Below are 25093 nucleotides of genomic sequence, written 5' to 3'. Positions count from 1 at the left end.
CCTGTGTGGGTTTCCACCAGGTATTCTGGTTTCTTCCCACAATCCAAAGATGTGCAGGTTAGGTGGATTGGTCGTGTTGAGTTGCCCATGGTATCCAGGGGTGTGCAGGCTAGGTGGATTAGCTGGGGGAAATTCAGGGTTACTGGGATACAGTATGGCAGTGGATCTGGGTGGGATGCTCTCTGGAGGTTCGGTGTGGACTCGATGGGCCAAATGGCCTGCTTCTGCATTATAGGCATTCTATTCTATTATAATACTCAGTAGTATCAGTGTATTCCATCTACAAGGTACATTGCAGACATCGACCAAGGCTCCTTAGGCAGTACCTTCCAAACTCATAACCACTTCTATCTTGAAGGACGAGCATGAGGTACACCACCATGTCCAAGCCATTCATCATCCTGAATTTCCTTCAATGCCACTGGGTCAAATGCTGGCTTAGCCAGCGATGCCCAATTACTAAAAATGAATATTTTAAAATTTCATTTTTCTGCAGTTTCTTTTCCTATTTATCAAAAGAATTCACAACTTGGTCATGATATTTATGTAATCTTTATATATCTAAATACAATGAATAAAGTCTCTTGTTGAAAACCCATAACTATTATCACTGGGCAGGTTTAAACTGAGCATAATTCTAGGTATTTTTAATCAATCTGTTCAGACATACCTCTGGAGAAGGTAAAACTTAAACCCAGGTATAGTCATTGGAACAAGGTCAGCCAGGTGGACTCAATAGAATATGAGCTCCCTGATTGGGGCTGTTAACCTAGTCCAATCAAGGAGTCCTGGCTGACAGATATAAACAGGAGTGTGACAGGTTCTGTTTACTCTAGGATCTGGCTTGTGCAAAGGAAGTGCAGCTTGGTGATGGGATACCGGCCTTCGTGGAGTTATTTCACCGGGCCTTCCAGTTCAGAAGTAGGGACACCACCACTGTGCCACAAAATCACTTTGCGCATAATTGTACGGTTATTCTCTTTCTTGAAGTCAAAGGTAAGATTGTAATTGGATTGTTTTGGTACAAAATCAAGAAGCAACTTTTTTCAACACTGCACAATAAAAAAGATGGCCACCCTGAATCATCAAAATATATTCACCAGCCATAACATTATACATTTCTTAATCTGGACAAAGGAACTGAGGGCATTGTTGCTAAGTTCGCAGAATTCGCAAAGATAGATGGAGGAACAGGTTGTATTGAAGATGCGGGGAAACTGCAGAAGGACTTGTACAGGCCAGGAGAATGGCCAAAGAAGTGGCAGATGGAATGTGGTGTGGGAAAATATGAGGTTATGCACTTTGGTAGGGAGAACAGAGACATAGCTATTTTCTAAATAGGAAAAGGCTTCAGAAATCTGAAGCACAAAGGGACGGGGTCACCTAAGGTCAACATGCAAGTTCAGTTGGCAGTTAGAAAGGCAAATGTTAGCATTCGTACATACTGTTGTCACTATTGGCTGGTGATGAAGGAAGTGAATAGCTAAGATGGTGTGAATCAAATGGGCTGTTTTGTCTTGAATGGCGTCAAGTTTCTTGGCATTGATGAAGCTACATTTATCCTGATAAGTGAACGTATTCCATTACATTCTAGACTTGAGTCTTATAATTAGGAGTCAGGTTTTGGGAAGTCAGGGACTGAGTTGCATGCTACAGAATTCTCAGAAGTTGATGTTCTTTTATAGTTATATACTTATATGGCTGATCTAGTTTCTCATCAGTCATGGCCTACAAGATTTTGATACTGCGTGGTTCAGTGATGGTTGTACCATTGAATGCCAAGGGGACATGTTTAGATTCACTCTCTTGCTGGTCATGGCTATTGTTTGGCAAATCAGGCTATTTATCTGCCCAAGCCTTAATATTGCCCAGGTCCTGTTGCATATGGGCACAACTGCTTCTGATTCTGAACAATTGCATATGGTACTGAGCACTGTGCATTCATCAGCACATATTTCTAACCATATATGGAGGATAGGTCGTTAAACTGAAGACGGCTGGGCCTCAGATACCACTCTGATAAATGCCTGTAGTGATGTCCCAGATGATTGGTCTGCAACAATCACAACCACTTTCCTTGGCACTAGATACAGTATGATTCTAGCCAGTGGAGAGTTTTCCCCTGATTTCCATTGACTTCAATTTTCCTAGGTGTCCTTGCTGCCATTCTCAGCCAAATGCTCCCTTGAAGTCAAGGACAGTCACTCTCACCTTAGCCCTGTAGTTCAGCCCTTTTACCCAGTTTTGGACCCAGCCATAAGGAAGTCAGTAGCTGAGTGTCCCTGGTGGAACTCAGAATGTCAGTGTCGCTGTACTGGAACAGCTTGGCTAGGGGTGCAAAGGTTGGCCTAAACTAAATCTTCAGGAGACTACCGCTATTATCACTTGTTATAAGTTAGATAAAGGTAGATTCATTGCTTGCATCCTCTTTTTAGGTTGGGATCTAAAGGGTCTGCTTCGTCTAAAAAGGTAGAGGAAAACCATTACATATTCTATCGAAAAGAGGATCTTGTCTTAAATAAAACGTAGTTTATTGCATGATGATAGCAACTACGAATAAGTTATATTGATATGAAGAGATCAAGATAGTCGGTTTGAATTCTTCAAGATCCAAAGCTGTTTTGCCTTTCCCCTTTTGACATCATCAGATTGGATGGTGCTTGATATAGAACCAGCATTAACCTTTTCAATACTTTGTATAACAGCTAACTCTTCAGCACTACAGTAGGGCTGTTGTCAGGCCCTACTGCCTTTGCTCTATTCAGCAACTTAAGCTATTTGTTGATATCATTTTGGATTGAATCAAAGTAGCTGATGGCTGGACATCCGTGATGCTGGGATCTCTGGAATAGGCCAGGATAGATTGTCTGCTCTGGGTGAAGATGTTTACACATGCTTCATCCGCGCATGATGTGCCAAGCTCCTCTATCATTGAAGATAACGATGTTTGTCAAACGCCCTTCTCCTCCAGTTACCAGATTAATTATCCATCACCAACCCAGTTTAGATCTGAGAGGTTGTCAGAGCTTTAATCTAATTTGTTGGTTGTGAGATCACTTTGCTCTACCTCTTCCATTTTGCTTTTTCTTTGTAGTATATATATTGTATACTCCCCCATTGTAGCTTCATTGGTCGGCACTTTATTTTTAGGTATGCTAGGTGCTTCTTCTAGCATACTCTCCTGCACTCTTCATTGACCTATGGATGATCCCTTACTTAAATGTAATGGAATAGTGAAGGCTGTGCTAGGCCTTGAAATCAGAGATTATGGCTGAGTACATTTTTCTACAAAATAGTTTTATTATCGAATACATTAATTAATTTTGGTCAGCCATGACAATTAATGATTGTGTCAATCATTTATACATAACATAGTTAAACAAGAAAGCAAATTTGCAAGTCTGACTTTTCAGTGCCAATGGCTACTCCTTAAAGGCATTGCCCCCATTAAATATCAAGTACAGGTAAAAAAGAAAATTGGCTCATTTTAACAGATCAACTACGATTTGACCTACTAAAGGGTACATGTTACGATTTTTAAAACTATTGTTTACTTCTGGAAGCACTATTGTCAAATGACTGATTAGACACATATATGGGGCCAGGAAGCAGCGTGGACCGCATAATAAATTAATGTAGGAGCTGTGAGAATCCATAGCTGTTCATGAAGGATTATTGCCATTGTGACTTTCGGATTGCCAGTAAAACGTGGCAAGAACAACAGTTTCTTCTAATGCCTTGTAACATTTTAAAAATAAATATTCATAATTAATCTTCTTATGAAGAATTTGATCATATTGTTTATTTTGTGAATACTTCAAGACACTATTCTCTCTATTGAAATAAGAGGATAAAATATTCATCCAATGCACATTGTATACATAGTCAGTAGACATTGAGTTGCATTCCAATGGCATCAGCATTAAAAACTTAATGGATATCCTTTGAAGAGAGTTCAATCTTTAGGAAAAATGCATCAATGAGAGATAACATATTAAATCAATAAAACCTGTTTGCTGTATGACCTAATGATAAAAGGAATACTGTTTAACTTATTACCATTGAAAGCTGTTTTTGTACTAAATGAGGGCCCACATAAGTTTGAATTCAACGGTAGATTTTTAAAAATTCACCTGTGCGATATGGGTGGTGTTGGCTGGGCCAGCATTTATTGCCAGTCTCTAGTTGCCTTTGAAAAGCTGGTGAGCTGCCTTCTTGAATCGCTGCAGTCTGTGTGCTGAAAGTAGGCCCACAAAGACCTTCCAGAAGGAATTCCAGGATTTTGACCAAGTGACAGTGAATGAACAGTGATACATTTCCAAGTCAGGATGGTGAGTGGCTTGGAAGGAAACAGCAGGTGGTATTGTTCTCATCTGCTGCCTCGTCCTTCTAGATAAAAGAGGTCATGGAGGGGGTATCTGAGGATTTTTTGGTGAACCTCTGCAGTGCATCTTATATATAATACACATCACTGCTAGTGAGATAAGTGGTGGAGGGAATGGATGTTTGTGGATATAATGCCAATTAAGCAGGTCGCTTTCTCCTGGATGGTGTCAAGAATCTTGGATTCTGTTGGGCTGCATTCACCCAGGCCAGTATGGAGTATTCCATCACTTCCTGACTTGTGCCTTGCAGACAATCAACAGGTTTTGGGGAGTCAGGAGGTGAATTGCTCAATGCAAGATTCTGAGCATTTGACCTGCTCTTCTGGCTAGTGATGAATCTGGTTGAGTTTCTAGTCAATGGCAAACCTCAGGATGGTGATAGTGGGGGCTTCAGTGATGGAAACACCATTAAACGTCAAGGGGCAGTGGTTAGATTGTCTCTTGATGGAGAAGGTCATTGCCTGACATTTGTATGGTGTGAATGTTACTTGCCACTTCTCAGCCCAAGCCCAGCTATTGTCTAGGTCTTATTACAGACATCTTCCAGCCATTGATAAAGTCTGTGTCTGAGAAGACTCATTTTTATCCATGGTCCTATTGTCTGGGTTTAGTAAATCCAACAGTTTAATTTTGGGTTGTAATCAACTGTGTGAAATCTATTCATTGATAACCAGTGGTGTTAACAACCAGGTTTTGCATATTGCAAAAGAAGCTGACGACTGCAGCCTGATCAATGGTGTTGAGCACTCACCACTGCTGTCAACCACACAGAAGTATACTACTCTGAGAACTCTTAAGGACTGAGAACAAAAGATGGATACTAACACAATCTTTTTCTGTCACCGACATTCAAAGCAGCACATTGTAGAAAAGGAGCTGGACGGATGCTGAATCAGTTGTTTAAGTTGTAAATGCAAGCTAAATACTTCATAAACAATAATCATTCAAAAGATACACAATAAATTAAGAAATTGCAACAGACTCTTCGGTGTGAAAAAAAAATAAGTCAGAAGCCTTGTTGTTCAGTGGGTAAATGTGGCAAATGGTCTGACATAGATCCACATCTACTCAGGAGGGTCTAAAGATTTAAATCTTTTTGGTCACTCTGGAGTTACATAAGCCCAACCAAAGTGACACTGAGGGACACTGCAGTTTACCACAATCTTCCCAGGCTAAAGTCGGAAAAATCTGAAGACAGTCTCCATACCTGGAGTAGCCTCCAATGGCAGACTGTATGTGTATGTGCACTGAAATGTGTTTGCCTGTGTACAGCTATATAGATATCAAATATGTACAGGCTTGGATTTGCTTAGGTTGAGCCTGCATCAATTTTATCACTGAAATTAATTTACATATGAAAGCTGACTTATAAATTATCACAGATGTACCTTTGGAAACGTAAGCCAACAAAAATACTAGATTCAAAAGGCAGAAAGTAACTTGATGAAGGTAATTAGAAAATTGTGTATCAAGTTTCAAAATTGAAGAAAATGACTTAGATTGTGTTGTAGACAGAAACATAATCCATGAGCTCTGTACAGGCTTTATTCTCATGCCTAATTGTATATGGGAAACTGTTAAAATCTATTATAATGGATGTAATAGCAGAGCATTTAGAAATACATAATACGATCAAGCAGCATCACTATGGCATCATGAAGGGGAGGTTTTGCCTGACAAGTTCTTTGAGGAGGTAGCAAACAGGATAGTTAAAGGGAAAGAAGTGGATGAAATATATTTGGATTTTCAGAAGGCTTTTGATAAGGAAGACACATTAGGCTACCTAATAAGTAAGAGCTCATGGTGTTGGAGGTAGCATATTAGCATGGATACAGGATTGTTTAATTAATACAAGACACAGAAGTTGGAATGAGGGAGGCATTTTCAGGATGGCAACATGCAACTAATGGAGTACCACAGGGATCAGGGCTGGGTCACAATTATTTACAATAGGTTAGATGAGGAAAATGAATGTACTATAGCCAAATTTGCAGCTGATACAAAATGGATGGGAAGGCAAGTGGTGAAGAACAACACACAGAGTTTGCAAAGGGAAACAGACAGGTCAAGCAAGTGGGCAAAAACTTGGCAGATGGAATATCATGTGGGAAAATATGAAATTTTGCACATTATCAGAAAGAGGAGCTGAGAAAGACAACAGGAAGCTATGGAACAGAGGGATTTGGGATTTCTCACCATGAAGCACAAAATACTAGCAAACTTCAGTGAGTAATAATGAAGACAAATGGAATGTTGGCCATTATTTCAAAGGTAATAAGTATAACAGTATGGAAGTTTTTCTAAAACTATAAAAGGCACTAATCACATATCAGCTGGAACACTGTGAACAGTTTTGGGTCTCTTATCTAAGGAAAGATATGCTACCACTGGAGGCAGTCCAGAGAAGGCTCACTACGCCAATACCAAGTATGGAGACACAGGTTTATGAAGACAGGTTGAGCGGATTGGATTGGTGCACATTGGCGTATAGAAGAATGAGAGATTATCTTATTGCAGTACATAAGATTCTTCGGGGATTGGACAGGGTAAATGCAGAAAAGTACTTTCCTCTTGCAGGACAGTCTAGGACCAGAGGGCATAATGTCAAAGGAAGGGGTCACCAATTAAGACAAAGATGAGGAAGAAAGTTTTCTCTGAGCATAATGAATCTGTTGAATTATTTCCTGCAGAGGGTAGTCAAAGTTGAGTTATTATGTATATTCAAAACTGAGACAGACACATTTATTATCAGTAGGAGAAACAAGGTGTATGGGGATAAGGCAGGAAAGTGCAGTTAAAGATTATCGTAACAGCCCTGACTTCATTGAAAGGCAGAGCAGAGTAAAGATTCTGATTGGTCTATTTCTGTTTGTATGTCTTATGGTCTTATGGTTAAGACTGGTTTAAAAAAATCTAAGCTTGAGGACTGGGAGGATTTTAGAATTTTCTTAAAGGAAAACGAAGGAAAAGATTGAGAAAAAGATTTTTTAAAAAAACAGAATAAAATAGTAAAAGCTGACAGTAAAACCTTCAATAGGTATGTAAAAAGGAAAAGATTAGCCAGAACAAATGTGGATCCATTACAATCAGTCAGAAGAATTTATAATAGGAATAAGAAACAGTAGAGAAACTTATAAAAATTACTTAGTGTCGGCATTCATGGAGGAAAATATTAAATAACTCCCAGAAATAATGGAGATTTTAAGACTAGTGTAAAAGAGGAACTTGAAAATATTAATACTGGTTTAAAGCAGTAGTGCTAGAGAAACTAATGGAATTAAAAATTGCATAAATTCTCTGGACCTGATGATCTATATCCCAGCATTGAAAGAGGTGGCTGTGGAGATAATAGATGAGTCTGCTGTCACCTTTCAAAATTCTATACATCCTGCAATGATTACTGCAGATTGAAAGGTAGGAAATGCAACAGGACTATTTGAGAAAGGAGGAATAGAGAAAACAGGGAGTTACAAAACTAACTAATTTCATAGAAAATAGGAGCAGGAGTAGGCCACTTGGTCCTTTGGTTTTGGTCTATCATTCAATATGATCATGGCTGATCATCCAACTTAGTACCTTGTTCCAGTTTTCTCCTCATCACCTTTGATCCTTTTAGCCCTCAGAAATACATTCAACTCCTTGAAAATATTCAGGGTTTTTGCATTGACAACTTTTTGTGGCAGAGAATTCCATTCTAGGTGAAAAAAAATTCACCTCATCACAGTTATAAATGGCCTACTCCTTATCCTTAAAATGTAACTCCTGTTTCTGTAGTCCCGCGGCATCTTTCCATCCTTCTCATGTTTCACCCTCCTAACCAGTTTTGTGTCATCTGCAAACTTAGAGATATTATATTTAGCTCCTTGACCAAAATCCCTAATGTATATTGTGAATAGCTGATGCAGTTCCCCACTACCTACTGGCTGATACTCGGAAAAAGACCTATTTATTCCTGATCGTTGATCCCTGTCTGCCAACAAATTTTCTATCCACGTATGTATACTACATCAATCCCATCAGTCACAAAATCTATAACAAAGATGCAATAACTGGACACTAGATCATCATGGTAGGATTAAGCAGACTTAACATGGATTTATGAAAGGTAAATTCTGTTGAACAAACCTGTTTGAGTTTTTTGAGGATATAACCAGCAGAACACATCAGGGGAAGCGGGCTGATATGACAGATTTTCAGAATGTGCTTTCGATAAGGTTCCACACAAGAGGTTAGTAAACAAAGTTTAAGTGCATGGATTAAGAAATGATCGATTGTCAGAATGTAGAAAGTAGAAACAAATGGGTCATTTTCAAGTTGACAGGCTGTAACTAGTGGGTTACTGCAAAGATCAATGCTTGAGCCCCAACTATTCACAATCCATACCAATGATTTTGATATGGGAATTCAATATAATTTTTTAATTTTGTAGATGACACAAAACAAGACAGGACAGGGAGTTACAAAGGGATACAAAGGTGCTTCAAGGAAATCTAGACAGATTAAGTGAATGGTCAAAAGTTTGGCAGATGAAATACAGTGTGGAGAAATGTGAGGCTTTCACTTTATAGGAAAGAGATATAAGAGCATTTCTTAAGCGGAGAGAACTGGGAAGTGATGAACTTCAACGGGATTCGGGTATCCTTATTCACGAATCACTGAAAGTTAATATGCAGGTACAACAAGCAATTAAAAAGGCAAATGCTATGTTGTCATTATTTCAAGAGAAGTTGAATACAAAAGCAAAAAATATCTTACTGCAATTACATAGTGCCTTGGTGAAATCACTTGAAGTATTTTGACTAGTTTGGTCACCCGGCCAAAGTAAAGATACAAAATAAAGACAGAAATTGCTGGAGAAACTCAGCAGATCTGGGAACATCTGCAGAGAAAAAGCAAAGTTAACATTTCAAGTCCACTGACCCTTCTTCAGAACTTAGGTGTTCTACAGGCATGTGGTGTGGGAATACACACAAAGGGAATTCCAAGATGTTGACATAGTGACAGTGAAGGAATGAGAATATAATTCCAAATCAGGATTGAGTGTAGGAATGTGGTGGTGGTTTTCCCATGTATGTGCTGCCCTTGTTCTTCTAGGTTGTAGATTTTGTGGGTTTGTAAGGTGTTCGCTAACAAGGCTTGGTGAGTTGTTACAATGCATTTTGTAGTTGGTGTATGCAGCTACCACTACCCTTCAGTAGTGGAGGGAGTGACTGTTGAAGGTGTTAGATAGGATGCCAATCAAGCAAGTTGCTTTGTCCCAGATGATGCCTAAAATCGTAAGTGTTGTTGGAGCTGCATCAGGCACTCACTCATTGTACTTATTGGGCAAGTGGAGAATATTCCATCACATCTGACTTGTACCTTTTAGATGGTGGACAGGCTTTGGACAGTCAGGAAGTATATTATTTACCACACAGTTCCCAGCCTCTCACCTGCTCTTGTATACACATTAATTGCATGGCTGGTCCAGTTCAGGTTCTGGTCAATGGTAATTCTCCAGAATATTGGTAGTGGGAGATTGTATGGTACTGCCACTGAATGTTAAGGGAAATGGTTAGATTCTCTCTTGTTAAAGATGATCAATGGTTGATACGTGAGGCATGGAAGTTACTTACCACTTATAAGCCCAAGTCTGACTATTGTCAACGTCTGGCTACATTTGGGCATGGACTACTTCAGTATCTGAGGAGTGATGAATATGTGCAATCATCAACGAACATACCCACTTCTGATCTTATGATGGAGGGAAAAAGATGAAGCAGCTGAAAATGGTTAGGCCTAGGACATGATCTTGAGGAATTCCTGCAATGATGCCTTGTGCCATAGATGACTGACTTCAAACCACCACGACCAGCTTCCTTTATGCTTGATATGACTCCAACCAGCAGAGAGTTTTCTCCCTGATTACCCGTACCTCCAGCTTTGCTAGAGGTCCTTGATGCCACACTCAGTCAAATGCTACAATGATGGCAAGGACAGTCAGCCTTATTTCCCCTTCTGAGTTCAGCTGTTCTGTCAGTGTTAAGACCAAGGTTGTAATAGGATCAGGAACTGAGTGGACCGAGTGGAACCAAACTAAGCATCTGTGAATAGATTACTGCTTAAGAAGTGCTGCTTGATAGCACTGCCAATCATCACTTTACTGATGATCAAAAATAGACTGATGAGGTGGTAATTGGTTGGGTTGGATTTGTCCTGCTTTTTGCACATGATATACACCGAGTAGTTTTCCACATTGTCAGGTACATGCTGATGTTGGGACTGTATTGGAACAACTTGGCTCAGGGCATGGTAAGTTCTGGAGCACAATAATTTAGTACTATTGCCAGAATGTTGCAGCTTTTGCCATATCCAGTGTCTCAGCTGTTTCTTGATGTCATGTGGAGTGAATTAAATTGATTGAAGACAGGCATCTGTGACAAAGCAGCCCTCAGAAAGATGCTGAAATGAATTGTCCACTTGATATTGAAGAATCTTACTAATGCTTCAGTAATGTCTGTTACATTGATGTGCTGGGCTCCCCATAATTGAGGATTAGAACGTGTGTGGAATCTCTTCCTCCATTTAGTTGTTTAATTATCCATCACTATTCACAACTAGATATGGCAGAAATACAGACATTCACTCTAATCTATTGGTTGTGGGGTCATTTAGCCCTCTCTGTTGCAGGTTTCTGTTGTTTGGCATGTATATAGTCCTGTGTTGTAGCTAAGAATGTTGATGCCTCATTTTTAGGTGTGCCTGGTGCTGCTCCTGGCATGCCCTTGTGCACTCTTCCTTGAATCAAGGTCGATCCTCTACCTTGGTGATAATGATCATGATCACATGGGAATATGTTGGGCCATGAGGTTACAGATTGTGGCTGCATATAATTTTGCAACTGATGGCCAACAGACCTTATATATGCCTAGTTTTGTGATGATAGATCTTTCCAAAATTTATCGGATTCTCGAGGTTGTTAGTACCACAAAACCAAATGAAGGTTACCCTCAATGTAAAGGTGGAACTTCATGTCCACGAGGATTGTGCTGTAGTCATTCCCAATGACACTGTCACAGACAGATGCATCTGCTACAGGTAGATTGGTGAAGATGAGGTTAAGTTTATTTTTTTCTTCTTGTTGGATCGCTCACGACCTGCTGTAGGTTCAATCTAACAGCCATGTCCTTTAGAACATGGTCAGTCCAATCAGTAGTGGAACTACTATGGTGTTCGTTATGGAGGAGTACTGATTTGTCAGCAGAGGGATGAGGGTTGGTATGTGATAATTAGCAGGAAATTTCCTTTTCTATGATTGACCTGATACCAAGAGACTTTATGGTCCCAGAGTCAATGTTGAGAACTCCCAGGGAAACTCGCACCCAACTGTATACTACTATGATGCCATCTCTGCTGGTTCTGTCCCTTGGTAAGATAGGACATACTTAGGGATACCCAGTCTTTTTCAAAGAATCATACCTTAGAGACAATGTCAGGCTGAGGCTTGTCTAATCTGTGGGTTAGCTCTCAAAATTTCAGAACCAGACCGCAAGATGTAACTCAGTAGAACTTTGCAGGATTGAAAGAGCTACATTTGCCACTGTCATTTCCAGTGCTTTGGTTTCTGCCTGCTGACTTCATTCCTTTTATCAGATAATGTAACAATTGATACAACTTGCTGGACCGTTTCCAAGGGCATTTAAGAATGAAACACACGGGTGTGGAGTTGGACCAGGTGAGGAAGGCAGATTTTGCTTCTATAAAGGACTTCTGTGAACTGGACAGACCACTAGGACTTTCTGACAATTGACAATGGTTTCATGGTGATCAATAGGACAGCTTTTTAAGTTCCAGATTCATAAAATTCACTAATTGGGCCACTGGTTCATTTGACCGAAGATGTGGTGTTGATTTTTACATTGAATGAGAGCTATTAGCACTGTTGAACAGATGGATGCCAGGAATGGATCGCTTAGTGGGATCATCATTTACTGGGATTAGCATTCAATGATGCTCCACTGAAGGCTGCTCATATGGCTGCCACAGTGATGTATGGGTCAGTTAAAAAACAAAGCCTGTAACAGAAAGATCAGGTTGTTGCAGCAGAAGCAATGTTGTGCAGTCCCAGTTTATGGTCACAGATGTCCCTCCATCTCTTCTCCCCATGGCCATCTGGAAGAAGACTTTGAGCGTGCTCCATTTTCTTCAAATGTTGATTGAAAAGAGCTTTCAATTGGGAGAAACAAATGATGCACTGCTTTCCCAGCTTTCCTGATTTCAATAATTTCGAAATTGTTCAATTTTTGCACCCTTAAACCATTCTTACATTACGCACTGTCCCAAGTGCAGTACAGTAATAGATAATGTCAAACTAAGAAATTGATGCAAAGAAAATTATTTTCCATTAGTGCATTATGGTAGCAAAATTTTCATTAGTTTAACCAATGTAGGAACGCATGGCGATCAGTTTGGTTTATCGCACCCTCCTTTGCAAAGTCACAGTACAACCCCGTACTCTTGCACCAAAACAGTTTTTGCTGTCCCTTTATGTGGAGGGTTATAGTGACTAAACTTTAATCAGCTCAGAATGTCATGATGATTATTTTAAGGTATCACATTCCACACGAGAAAGCTGTCTCACAACATTTATAGTAGATTGAATTCAAATTCTACCACAAGGAGAATTTTTTTCCCCACTGAGGGTCTTGAGCCTTTGAAACGCTCTTCTCTAAATGGCAATGGAACTGGAATACTTTGAATATTTTAAAATTAATGGTAGAATAAGCAAAGGGGCGAAAGCTTATGGGGGTAGATGGGAGCATGGAGTAATCAGATCAGCCATGGTTTTGACACAGCAGACACGAGGAGCCAAGTGACCTGCTCCTAATTCATTTGCCATGGTGGGATTCAAATTCATATCACCAGAGCATTACCCTGGACGTTTGGTCTGGTCACAATACCACTATAACATTTCCTTTCCCCTGGGTGGACGGAGGAGTAGTCTGTAGAATATCGGACAAAGCAATTAAGACTGAGGTGACAGGAATTCCTTCAGTCAAAGCATGATCAATATTTGGAGTTCTCACCCAGAGGGCTGTGGAGGCTCAATCACAGAATATTTTCAAGACTGTGACTGACAGATTTCCACATATAAAAAACATCAATGGATATGCGGCCATGCAGGAAAATGTTGAAGTAGATCGCCCATAATCTAACTGAATGGTAAAATGGGCTTAAAGGGCTGAATGGCCTACTTCTGCTCACATTTCTTATGGTCTTATTACAAATTGCATAAGAATGTAACATCATGGCAAAAGGTCCACTGTGAAATAGAGAACATAATACAATTAATTCCACATTAAATTTGAAACTTGCAAACTTCAATCACAAACAAGTATCTTAAGTTTAAACAAAACCTATTACACAGACATAAGTAAAGAGCTTGCTAAGGTCGATTGGGCAAACAAACCAAAAGATATGGTGATAATTACCAGTGGTGACCATTTAAAGAAACAATACAATATGTTCAACAAGAATATGTTCTATTGAAAAATAAAAATTCAGCAAGAAAGATACATTTGGGGTTTATTAAATCTAATACTACCCTTAACTCTCTTAAAGAGGCATATAACATCATAAAGTTTAATAGCCAATCTGAGGTTTAAAAATGTTAGAAACCAGCAAAGGGTGAGCAAAAAGTTGATAAGGAAAATAATGAGAGTAAACTACCCAGGAATATACAAACAGATTGTATTCTTACGAATGTGTAAAGAGAGTAGTTGAAGTAAACATTGATGCCTTTGAAGCTGGTGAAAGAGAAATTATCATGGGGAATGAAAAAAATGGCAGACACACTGAATAAATATTTTGTGCCTGCCTTCATAGTAGAAGGCACAAATTACATTCCAGAAATTAAGGCTATTTTATAAAGTAATGGTTCTAAAATGGTTAACATTAGAGACGGCATTAACCATCAAAACTGAAAGACAGAACAGCTTAGAATCTCAGAGGGGACAGACCTATCATTCATGTCTCTTCATCCTCTTTGTAACAATGTCTAACTCTAATGTAACCTATACCTATTGCTATCATGCAATAAGTTGCATCTTTTTTAAGACAAGAACTTCTTCTCATTAAGACTCACCAGTGGTCTTCCTTTACTACTTAAACCAAGTAGACCTCAGACCCCATCATGGAGAGAGGACAGTTATAGGAACCTGCCCCAACAATAAGCTGGTTGTGGTTGGCAACACAGAGGATATTTAGGGGCTAATAACTTCAAAGAAATTGTTAATTAACATCAGTAGAGGAAAAATACAGCAGAAACAGAAGAGACTAAACTCAGACAAACTTCCAGGGCCTAATAGCCTACATCCTAGTGTTCTACAAGTGATTATTGCAAAGATAGTGGATGCATTGAAAATTCACTAGATTCCGGAATGGTGCCAGCAAACTGGAAGTTAGCAAATGTGACTTCATCATTCAAGAAGGGGCAAACTACAGGCCAGTTAGCCAGACATTTGTTATTATGAAAGCTTTATTAAGAAAGTCTTAACAATACACTTAGAAAGGCACAGTGTGATTGGTACGACATGGTTTTACAGAAAATTCCATTTCAAAAATGTATTACACTGAGGGTGTAAATAGAAGAATAGACAAAGTGGACCCTGTGAGGTGGTAAACTTGGATTTCCAAAAGACATTTGATAAGGTGCCACCACACAAAGGTTAATACATAAGTTATTAGAGTGATGTATTGGCACGTATAGAGGATTAGTTAATGAACTGAAGCAGAGAAAACGAATAAATGCGGCATTTTCAATTACTGGCCTATTGAAATCTGCAGATGATACAAAATCATGTGAAAATGTAAGCTGTGTGAAGGACATAGGCTGCAAAGAGATGTAGACACGTCAATATAATGTGGAAAAATGTGAAGCTATTCACTTAACATTAAATGGTTTGAACCTTGTAAATGCTGATGTTCAGAGAAGCTTCTACACGGAACACAAAGAGTTAGCATCCAGGTACAACAAGCAATTGGCAAAGAAAATGGCATGTTGGCTTTAAGTGCAAAGAAACTGGAATACAGGCATAAAGACTGTTGATACAATTGTGCAGAACTTTGAGGCCAAACTTAGAATAGTGTGTGGGGTTTTGGTCTCTGTATATATTCGCACTGGAGACAGATCGTTGGAGGTTTAGTAGATTGTTCCATTTTTAAGTATTCTTGTGTTCTTATAGACTTAGTTTTATGCTTGTTTGAAAAACAGGAGTTAAATTTTAAAAATGAAGTAAAATAAGGATATTGCTCTGAAGTAATCAGGCAAGAAGATGGTACAAAAAACGTTTATTAGGTAACACTTTTGTAAACATTTGAGGTAAATTAACATTTACATCAATTTGCTCTTACAGATTATAATACATAAGGCACATCTTTAAAGACAGTACTTAAAACAGCTTTGCTGCTTTTGCTCCGAATGATTGAATGTCCCTGACTGCCCAGAAAGTACTTTATCACTGAATGAAGGATATATTAGGTAAGTGATAGAATGTTTTCATGGGCAACAAGCAGGCTTTGAAGCCTCCAGGCAAGTCTTCAGCTGTTAACGAAAAGCATGGTAGAAAGCAACACATTGAATTAAGAAACCTAATCAGTCAACTCAAATTTAGTGTACAAAATATTTTCTCACCTAATATAGTCTTTTGGTCTAGCAAATGTATATTGGACTAATCACCAAATATGCCCAACTGCTATATCCCAATGCTACATGATTATCTATCACAAGGTAAATTATTCTGTGGCTATAGCTTTGTATTTCTCATATTCAACATAAACCAGGTGTAATACAATAACATTGTAAATAACTTTTATGTGTATACCAGAAATTATTTTTTATTGTATGTACTGCCTTTTCTGTGAAGAGCCCCAATTTGGTATTAAGACATTTAATTTTGGATTCAATACATGTCAGCAGGGCCATTTTCTTATAATTTGGTATCCAACAATGTAAACTTTGGCATCTGTTTTCGTTTTTTATTTGCTCAAATGTGCAATTTTAGATAATGTAAAGTTTCAGAAACCATAACATTGGCACAAAGATAGCACATACAGCACAAGAAAATAGGTGCAAATAAAGAATGTTAAAAACATTACACCTATAAACTTATTCCTTCATTTCTTCAGTTAATAATGTTACGGGTTTCAATAAAGTAATGCCAAGATAGAAAATTAAATCAATCCTTGGAATACATTAAAGAAAGCCTTTGATTCCTTAATTCAAGGAATATGTAATTTTGCTTGTTTATTTGGACAATTATCTATTGGATTCAAAGCAAGAGCCAATTGTTTAAAACGTTATATGAGAAAATCATCTCATTGAGAAGAGCAGATTTGTTTGTTTTGATGCACTATCTTTTCAATATAACCAAAAACAGGGCCACAATTAAGTCTGTTCTAAGATTTTTTTTGAGTTAGGGTACTTCAGAAAATAAACTACATTTTGAGAATAGCTTTTGCATAAAACCATGCAATTAAAGTAATAAGCATTTCTCCTTTTTAAAAAAAGGTTTCTGGTCATAAAATCTGTTTCCAAAATCAATCTGGCTTTGAAGCAAAGATGAAACCTAGAATACCTCTAATACATAACGTATCTTCTGTATGTCCTTTCTTCCTGAAAGTTTTATCAACTTTTACTCAAGTGCTTATCTCCTAAAAAGATGTGATATGATGGGCCTGTGCAGCCTTGCTTTGCATAATGATTCTTTGCAAGATTCTACCATGGCTGTCAAGGTCAATTGGCATTTTAACACTTGTTTTCCTGATATTAGCCAAGATTCCAAATCTTGAAAAACATATCAAAACTAAATGCCCAAAGCAACAAAATTCAATTCACTTTTTTTTCCAGCAATGAAAATTAGGCTGCAACATTATATCCTATCCCTGGAATATTAGCAGTATTTTGTCATCTCTGCAATTAAGGCTTATAGCAATAATTACAGAACTACCATTTGGTAGTTCCAAATTTAACATGGTGTTGGAAAGGTAGTGCATATTCTTAAATGAACACTTAGGACTATTTCAATTTTATTCAAAGCAATGTTGTGATGGTAAACTTAACTTTAACACCTTTTTAAGAAGTAAAAACATTACTCTTTAAATAGTTTTATCGCAAACTATACTTTTATAACACTTCTTGGTCATTCTAACCCATCTTCTGTTCTGATGTAGCCAAGTGTGACTCCTAAATTTGTCAGTAATACTGTATCTATTAATACAAACAAACTGTGCCCTCACACACAAATAAAATGCAGCGTATTCCCCTTTAATGTATAATTGATTTATGTTTGCTGCCTTGCTATACTGTTTAGAATACATTTAAATTCATGTTATTTCCATGTACCATATGCTATAAAAATGCATTCATTCCTTCTGTCTTTTGTCTATAAGCAGAACAATTTAATGTTTTACATTGTTGGGCCTCGTGGAACAATGGAGATGGATGAAAACCAAGAAGTTAAAATACTGCAACTCTTCAGTAGATCTAAGTTGAGTATCTCTCATGAGTAATGAAGCATTCTGCAATTTGGTGTTCAGTTTTAATGCTTTACGTACTGTATTCATTTGAAGGGAACAGATTACAATCAGAGTGCATATTTTTAACTTGAATAAGACATTTAAGGAGTTGTTTGTCGCGTTTACTGTAGACATCTTACCTTGCCATAAAAGTGATTAACGTATTAAAAAGTACAGTTCTTAAGTCAACCTGTAGTAGTGGGTTCGGCAAAATGAGCTCTTAGAGGTGAAATTAATGATCATGAATCAATTGAAAGTATACTTTCTTGAATCCGGTTTGGCTTTAACATGATGCGAAATCAAGGGCATAACCATTTCGCCACTTTTGGCTATCTAATTAAGTTATCAGTAGTTTTTCTTTTATGAAAAAACATAAAATCGGAACATGTGTAAATGTTAAAGCTAACGGATGTGTAACTTTTAACAAAATCGACTCTGTGAAAGCCACTAACAATACAACTCCGAGAGCGCATTGCAAATGCATGCTTCTCAGCATGCATTGTTCTCCACCTACCCGACTTGTTATTAAAACTTTGTAGCGATTTAAGAGTGGATGAAGGAGGAAGAGTGGTGTATGAAGCAGGCGCTAAACCGCCAGATCGTCCGACCTTGCCCTGCTCGCTCTGCTGGCCCGGCTCATGGGTCGTGTGTCAGTAACAGGAGCATCGTGCATCTCTGCCATTGTGGTCACGTGACCATTGCCGCGCGGTTCCCCGCCCGCAGACGCGCTCTCCTGATTGGCCGGCGCGAGGAGCGCGCGCTCCTGACTGCCGTTCCCATTGCCGTTGTTGGCGCTGAGCTGGCGGGTTTGCTCGGCGGCCATGTTGGCCCAGTTCTGCTCGGCGGCCAAATTGTTGTTGTACATTACGTACGGCGATCTGTCCTCGGGCAACGCTGCCATTTTGAACTCGTTCGGCGGGGCTCCGGGGTAGGGATGGGGTCCCTCGGCTGTGTCCGGGAAGTACGGGTAACTGAAGGTGCTCGGGGCAGTTTTTGTGACTGGCGTCAGGGGCTCCGGCTTCTGCTCGAGTTCCGGGGGCTGTCGATTGGTCACTCCTTGTCGCAGCTTCTTCCAGCCGAGGTGATAGATTTCCATTAGGTTCAAGAAAAGGGACACGCAAGCCACTACAAGCATAAATAGGATGAAGATAGTCTTCTCTGTTGGCCGTGATATGAAGCAGTCCACGGTGTTGGGGCATGGCCATCTATTGCACCTGTACAGAGGTCTAAGCTTAAAGCCATACAAGATATACTGACCTACAATAAATCCAATTTCAAACATCGCTTTGAAAATGATATTGAAAACGTAGGTGCGTAGTAAAGCCCCTTGAATTCGGATTTTGCCATGGTCATCTCTAAAAGGGAGCTTCTTTTTACTATTTTTAAGCAGCACTTCTTTGTCTGCTTCATTCTGGGCTTTTCTAATCTCTTCTTCCCTCTCCTTCCTTTTATCTTCCATCCGCACAATGTGCAGTACATGGCCCAGGTATATCAAGGTGGGCGTTGACACGAAAATAATCTGGAGCACCCAGAATCGGATGTGAGAGATGGGGAATGCCATGTCATAGCAGACGTTCTCGCAACCGGGCTGCTGGGTATTGCAGGTGAAATCAGATTGCTCATCTCCCCAGACCTCCTCAGCCGCAGCCCCCAGCACTAGGATTCGGAAGATGAAGAGCACAGTCAACCAAACCTTGCCTACCACTGTCGAGTGTTCCTGCGCATTCTCCAAAAGCCTTCCCAGAAAACTCCAGTCACCCATTGTTTCAAGTCTCTATTCCTGCAAAAGCAATCCATATAACAAAGAGCCATTAGATACTGGAGAATGGGAAGACCAAAACCTCCGTGGATATTTGGAGTGACGGTTTTGAAAATACAGCAGTGCGGGTTATTCAGTGTCCTTGTGGTTATTCAAAAGCAAATGTTGACATACTTTTGAATTGACCAAGGATTGTATTATAATTGCAACTGCACAAGATCGTTCATTTTGAAAATAATCTTTTGACTTTTTTTACCAATTTAAATCGTGCCAATTACATTATTGGACTCCGCATATTCTTACAAAATGGTTATTTTTGGCACTTCGTTTTTCCACTTTAAAAGTACAAATTGCTGTGGTCAATATCAAATAATTAAGGATGGCTAATCTCGTATTTTGCCAATAAAATCAGAAACCGATCGATTGCCTTAAAATCTGAAACTAAATTTTTACATCTATTTACAGATTTGCAAAGTTGTTTGAGTTCTGAAAAGAATACCGTAATTTGGTGGCAGTTCAAATACTATATTAATAAACAGAAAATTTAGAATTTGAATACGAAACAATGATGTTAAGTCATTTATGCGCTAAGCCTTTGAAATAAGTGTTTGGAAATATGTATTTGAGAAAAAGAGTAATAATTGTATGATATGGAAATCTTAAGAAATCCTATCACTGGAAACACAGAGTACCGAAAAGAAACCCTGAACCAGTGAAATTGCCTAAATCAAGTCAAATTGCCTGCTCAAGTACAGAGGACGCTGCTTTTAATGATATCTGAATGATGTGGAAGATGGGGAGATGAATTACACTGGTCCAAAAATCTTGTCTTAATCGTCATGATTCTATCGGTGATACAGTTTGTCCTTATTAAAAGGTGGGACAATAAACCACAGACACACATGGGGTGCGGGGTGGGTTGTGTCATGTGGTGCAGTGGTAGTGTCCCTTCCTCTGGGCCAGAAGGCCTGGGTTCAAGTCCCATCCTGTTCCAGAGATATCTCGTTAAATGTCTGAATAGGTTGATTAAAATATCTATAAGCCTTCGATAAATACCTCAATAGTATTTCCAATAGCAAACAGAATAAACGTACCTCAGTTTAAATCTTATTTGTGTTATGAATGCATGATAAGTTCAATAACTTGAATGATAGGTTTGGGCTCCCATAAATTGATCAGTACATTTGATTTCGGTGCTTTCATTTCTTCGATCTTTTACTTTATATTTAGCAATGTGGAAAGTAATTAATATGTGTATTTTAGTTTGATGCAACTACCCTAGAAATTACCGCATAAGACAACTAAAGAAACAAGTTAAGGCACTTCTGTGAAAAATTAAGAGATATACCAGTTGTTGATTTTGATCATGACGGTAATACTATCAGTTTCCAGTTTTGAACTATAATAGCTAATTTCAGAAATATTAACTTATTGTTTCTGTATACTAACGGATAAATTATTGACCCGAGTTTACATCAATACCCATTAGATTTAATTTTACTTCATCGCATAGCTGTATCGCTAAGTAACGAACATGCCCAATTTCCTTCATTTATTCATTTCAACGCCATTTAGTTATCAATAAATTTACATATTCAAACACTGAAACATTTCCTATTATTTCCAGGTTGAATATGCCTCGGCTAATCACAGCCAGTTGATGTAGCTGGCTATTTGAAATCATTGACATATTCGTAGCCTTAATTATTTATCGGTTTTATACCACAAAACGCGATTTCTGCAATCCTTTGCCCTTTACCTTTCACTCGTAATGTTATCATTTGAATTCATTGTTTTGCACTTTATTTCGTTTTAATGTGTTAGTTCTACATATTTTCACTTCAGCAGTGCCCCAGACAGTTGTGTATCCTAGATGTGAGTTGCTGGTTTGAGTCACAGAGAAAATAATTGTCGAAAAGTGCAACAGATAACAGTTAATTATATCGATGTTATTAATAACACCAAAAGAACATAATTTCAGACTTGTTTATTTGTCAAAAGCATGCATGTAAAATGGTTCGTGAGTATAAATGACGAGCCAAGTAGTCATTAAAGCGAAAACATTGGTGTTACGTATGCTCACTTACCACACTGAATTTGGCTTGCACCGCAAATTAAAGTTAAAAGGGCAAATTCTGTATTAGTGATTCAATCTAACAGAATTTTATGAAGCATATCGCGCAGAAATGCAAGCATGTGTTAGATAAGAACGTAATATTGACTACACTGGATAAACATACATTGCTAACCATCGAAATGCAGAAGTGTCATCGTTTGGTTGTACGCGGGTTGTCTTTCAAATCGTCTAAAATTGATCAGTGTCATCCTAAACTTTTAGAAACTAATCATCTTAGCTGGGTCTTTGATATTTTTAGAGCTTTTGAATTCATAAACATAATTTAGATCGACCTTGGAATTTACATTGCACATTCAACATTTTAAAATTTCTTCGAAATAGGCCGCCAGCCAGGCTTTGGTATCAAGTTCATGTGGAAAATTAATTCTGTTTAGTTTTAATGCTGGGCTTATCAGAATATCATTGGCAACCACTAACTTATTTTTAATTTAACCTATTTCTCCGATCAAGCTGTTCAGAGATGTCATTACACACCTCTGAAACATGTGGAACTTGAAGTTGGGACTCTCGGTCTAGGTAAAAACCGAAAGAACTGCGGATGCTGTAAATCGGGAACAAAAACAAAGTTGCTGGAAAATCTCAGCAGGTCAGGCAGATCTGAGGAGGGATCACCGGACCCGAAGCGTTGACTTTGTTTTTTCCTTCACAGATGCTGCCAGACCTGCTCTGCTTTTCCAGCAACTTTTTGTCTCTCGGTCTAGGGATAGGGACACTACCGCTGCACCGCAAGAGTCCTAACCACTAAATTTAATTCGTTCTTCATTTCAATACCATTACGATTAATTAAAGTATCGGTAATCAAGTTTCACTGCAGTAATTAAAATAAAAACCATTTAAATTGTTCATTTTAGATAGTCAAGAAGTTTAAATTTTTGTGTTGCATGTACCTCATAACCATAAAGTTATGCATTTGAAATCCTGGCAATTCAGCGGACTGAGACGCAGCCTTCCACAGATGCTTGCGTCAACAGAATACAAATTGCTGAATAAGGAAAAAATAGCTTATTCAGCTTCACGTGGCATCAACAGGTGACCAGTACAAAATAGTATCGATTTTACTCATTTAATATTTCTTATATTATGTTTTTGCTTTAGTGTCATTACTGTCATTTCGTGGAGAGTGTCAATTTTGGTATGAAAAATAAAAGCAAATACTTTACCATTAGCCATGGCACTATTACCTAAACGTATCATCATCAATGACATTTTACTTATATAGAAAAATCTGATGCCTGTTAAATAAAAAAGAAAATTCAAGAAACCGCTGCGAAAATAAATTATCAGACTTGTAACACTGTAGTTTGCTGTAAATTGTCTCCGTTTCCAAACCCATTTCAGTCGTCGAGGATTGTAGAACAGTGCTTCTAGAAAAGGTAATCAAATGCAAGGAAGATGAAAACTTATCCGGTCAGTGACGGTGTGGATGGAGTTATAGTGTATTTTGATTCTTTGTTGTTAATGACAGTGTCTTTCTCTCTAAGTTTTGCAGGAAAACTACGTCTGATGTTTTAAGGGTGAAATCAGAGTTAATTTTAAAACAAACCTTGTATTGCTTTATGAGGATGCTGGCTCTGCTCTCAGATGCGCCGTTTTATAGCTGCTATTGTTTTCCGAACGTATATTTGAAGTTGATTGGACATTAATGGAATAAAAATACCATAAAAGTTTGCGCAGAACCGAATTTAACCTTAAAATGTTGCAGCTCATTTCAGTTGTACCAACCTTAATCTGAACCACCGGCTTTGAGTTTCAGAATAAACACACCGTGTGAGATCATCGGGAAAATGCCGAATCTGTACAGTCAGCGAAGCCGTTCTTTTCATTCACTAATAAACTTCTTTACTACTGTTTTACATCCAAACACATATCAACTGCTCAAATGTAACTTTCAGTTTAATTCGTATGAAAATAGATACCGAAAATCCTTTTATGTAAGAAACTCCAAAAAGATCTTTACCACATCCGCCCAACCACAAACCACACACAAAAAGCGGCCGTGTGTGAAGACTCCCACCTCATCAAAATGTTTCATGATAGCAAATTGTATCATACCTCAAACAAGAGATGACAAAACCAGCTAGCTAGTAACACATCCGGCTGTCATAGATGCCATATTTTGAATGCGCTGGGGACACGAAACAGACTTGTCTATGTAACCCTCCCCCTCCCCAGCACTGCTGCCAGCTTACCCAACACTTCTGACCGCTGTCAGCCAGCCTATTCAAGCACAATCACTTTCTTCACACATCGATTTCCAAGTCAGTCTTGCGTGGAGGAGAAAAATGATTCAAAGTTCTATAAAACCTACAGATAGGACCGCGCGAAGTTCCTGCTCTCCCCTAGCCATCGCCGCTGTCACGTTATGTGAGAACGCATGGCTGCAGCTCTCTTGTCACTAGACGAAGGGCAACGCCACGCCCCTACCAAAAAGACCCAAGCAAAACTCATCACTCTGGAAGAAGGTAGAGTTATAATATTTGTAGGCTTATCACTGCACTTTAAAATAATTGACCAAACTGAAAAGTTACTTTTCATTGTAAATACTACTGCATTCTTCGTGTTTATACAAACCTGAATTTTGTAATTCTGAACTTAGTTGACAAATGAACTAAACTTTCAAACCAGTCTGATCATATTCATAATTATAAGCTTTAAATTTTAAAATATAGGGTTGCTAGTGTATCACTCTATTGGAAAGAAGAATTGTTTTTTGAATTGAATCGTTATATCGTAAATATTTTTGTAGTCACTCTGAATTTGATGAACCACAAATGGTTACATTCTTCCACATATATACGCTGCCGGTAAAAGAAAAACGTTGAATGTAGTTTAAGACCATAAAGTCATTATTAAATCTGTCATTTGTTATAAACCCATCAGCCCAGGATTATATGTCAACTTTGTTGATTTAGTAACTTACTCAAAAGTATTAAAATGTTAACAATCAAAAAGATTGTTAGAAATGTCACAACTGTTTAATGTTAAACACATTGTAGCAGCTGTTTCTAAAATTAATTCTCGGCATTGCCATATAACGTTGCGAAGTTCTATTTCTGATTGACTATATTGCACTCTTCATAATTCACCGGTTACCACCATAAGAAATGTGCTTATTTTACTGAAAGCATAGTTGGTACAAAAATTAAACCTCATTAATTATATCTCTAAGCAAGTTATATTCCACTCGTATTATTACTGTTAAAAGCTGTCAGAATTGTACTTTGTCCATTATCTCATGTATTGTAAAATAATTTCGAT

The 25093-nt window shown here is 38.4% G+C and overlaps 1 protein-coding gene across 3 annotated transcripts; it reads right to left on the bottom strand.

Annotated features, from left to right (window-relative positions):
• Positions 1 to 15726: 15726 nt before the first annotated feature.
• gja3 (gap junction protein, alpha 3) lies at positions 15727 to 24128 on the bottom strand. Of its 3 annotated transcripts, none has more exons than XM_020530115.2 (2): positions 24025 to 24128; positions 15727 to 19719 (listed from the first exon to the last, which is right to left on the bottom strand). In XM_020530115.2, the coding sequence occupies exon 2, from the start codon at positions 19699 to 19701 to the stop codon at positions 18526 to 18528; it is 1176 nt and encodes a 391-aa protein (XP_020385704.1). In that variant the 5' UTR covers positions 19702 to 19719; positions 24025 to 24128; the 3' UTR covers positions 15727 to 18525. The 3 variants fall into 3 exon arrangements, with proteins under 3 accessions (XP_020385704.1, XP_048454276.1, XP_048454275.1); XM_048598319.1 differs by lacking the exon at positions 24025 to 24128 and adding an exon at positions 23888 to 23941; XM_048598318.1 differs by lacking the exon at positions 24025 to 24128 and adding an exon at positions 23558 to 23720.
• Between the last annotated feature and the right edge of the window lie 965 nt (positions 24129 to 25093).

The sequence above is a fragment of the Rhincodon typus genome, chromosome 6, assembly GCF_021869965.1.
Source record: "Rhincodon typus isolate 14 chromosome 6, sRhiTyp1.1, whole genome shotgun sequence".
NCBI lineage: Eukaryota > Metazoa > Chordata > Chondrichthyes > Orectolobiformes > Rhincodontidae > Rhincodon > Rhincodon typus.
The sequence above is the reverse complement of the archived record's forward strand: the minus strand, read 5'-3'. Positions and strand labels throughout refer to the sequence as shown.

Coding starts and splice junctions, on each gene's coding strand:
- gja3 (XM_020530115.2), bottom strand. CDS start 19,701: ATGGGTGACTGGAGTTTTCTGGGAAGGCTTTTGGAGAATGCGCAGGAA.